The 1,444-nt window shown below is 36.3% G+C and overlaps 1 protein-coding gene across 1 annotated transcript in view; it reads right to left on the bottom strand.

Moving 5' to 3' along the window:
• Positions 1-944: 944 nt before the first annotated feature.
• Positions 945-1,444, bottom strand: part of LOC108759252 (uncharacterized) — a 69,192-nt gene continuing 68,692 nt past the window's right edge. Inside the window, exon 3 of the mRNA XM_018504599.1 lies at positions 945-1,397. Coding sequence (XP_018360101.1) covers positions 945-1,397 — 453 coding nt within the window. The remainder of the gene's footprint in view (positions 1,398-1,444) is intronic.

Genomic DNA, 1,444 nt, shown 5'->3' with positions numbered 1-1,444 from the left:
TGTAAAGTTGAAAGTATTTGAGTAAAAAGTTCTGGAAAACCAATATTTGGCGATATTTAGTAATTAATATCTTGTTAACTATCGCGAAAATTGCAAATGGTACAGAGCTTGTCGACTCAGTTTAGTCTGCTCTGCCTGTCCACGAGCGTTGTCGGCCCGACAATTATCAAACACCTTGTATTATCAAGAAAATATTCTTTGTCAAGATAATCGTTACTCAAAAGAACAAGAATAAAACTTGCGTCTTTTCTCATTAGCACTACACGGAAAAAAAATTTACTTGTTTCAAGTAAACACATTTTCTTAAACCGTATTGATTGAAAGAATTAATTACTTGCCGCAATAAATTTGTTATTTGTTTCAGTAAAACATTATCCTGAAGCAAATAATTTATCAATGAAGAAAATATTGTATTCTAATAAAAACACAATTATTTGTCGGTAGAAAATTGTTTTATTAAATCTAATAAATATGTCATTACTTGAATCTGATTGTTCTTAATAAGAGAACATCTTTCTTAAATTTATGACATGAGTATTAGAAATTCTACATTGATTACTTTTTATAAAATATAATTTTTATTTTAAAAAGCAATTTCTTGGTTACCAAAAATATTTACTAGTAACGAAAAAATTGTTTCATAAATTAATTAAATGCCTGCTAGGAACTATTTGAGAACATTATTTTCTTGAATCAAATAATTTTTTTTCGAAACAAGTAAAATTTTTTTTCCATGTAGAATGATATTTTTCTGCATGTGCGTACACGAAATATTAATCGGTATGTAATGCAGGCTCGCGAATCAAAAAGTAATTACTATTTTTGTCATTTTTCTGGTAAAAAAATTGATGAAGCACAATCATTTCCACACCACCTGGCGGTAGATAGAATGGCGCATTTTTTTTTAAGTCGTATCCCCAGTAGGTCTAATCCACTCTTGCATTTTAATGCAAGAATTGTTCGAAGTGCCTTCCTCGCTCTCGTAAGCAGATTTCGGCTCTTCGAGTAATATTGCGCGTCGCGCGGTGCGCCATTTCTGGTGTAATGGTATTGAAAGCTGCGAGAATCGCTTCTCGTGCCTCAGCTTCAGTACCATTACGTATATGCTCGACTAAATCTTTGATGTGACCCCAAATGAAATAATCGAGCACGTTAAGATCCGGCGACCGCGCCGGCCAAATGATTGGGCCACCTCGACCCATCCACCTGTCCGGATAGCGCGTATCTAAAACGTGGCGTGCCTGCCGCGAAAAGTGCGCAGGAGCCCCGTCATGTTGGAAAATGAGTTCCTCCCGTTCGCGAAGAGGAACGTCTTCGAGAAGGGCAGGCAACTCATTTTCCAAAAAATCGACGTACGTCTCTCCCGTGAGACGTGGCGGGGGAAAGAATGGACCGATCTGAAAATTGTCACAAGAGCGATTTTAAAAAGTGCGAGAGAGAGAGA

Source organism: Trachymyrmex cornetzi, unplaced genomic scaffold (assembly GCF_001594075.2).
Source record: "Trachymyrmex cornetzi isolate Tcor2-1 unplaced genomic scaffold, Tcor1.1 scaffold1042, whole genome shotgun sequence".
Classification (NCBI taxonomy): Eukaryota; Metazoa; Arthropoda; class Insecta; order Hymenoptera; family Formicidae; genus Trachymyrmex; species Trachymyrmex cornetzi.
The sequence above is the reverse complement of the archived record's forward strand: the minus strand, read 5'-3'. Positions and strand labels throughout refer to the sequence as shown.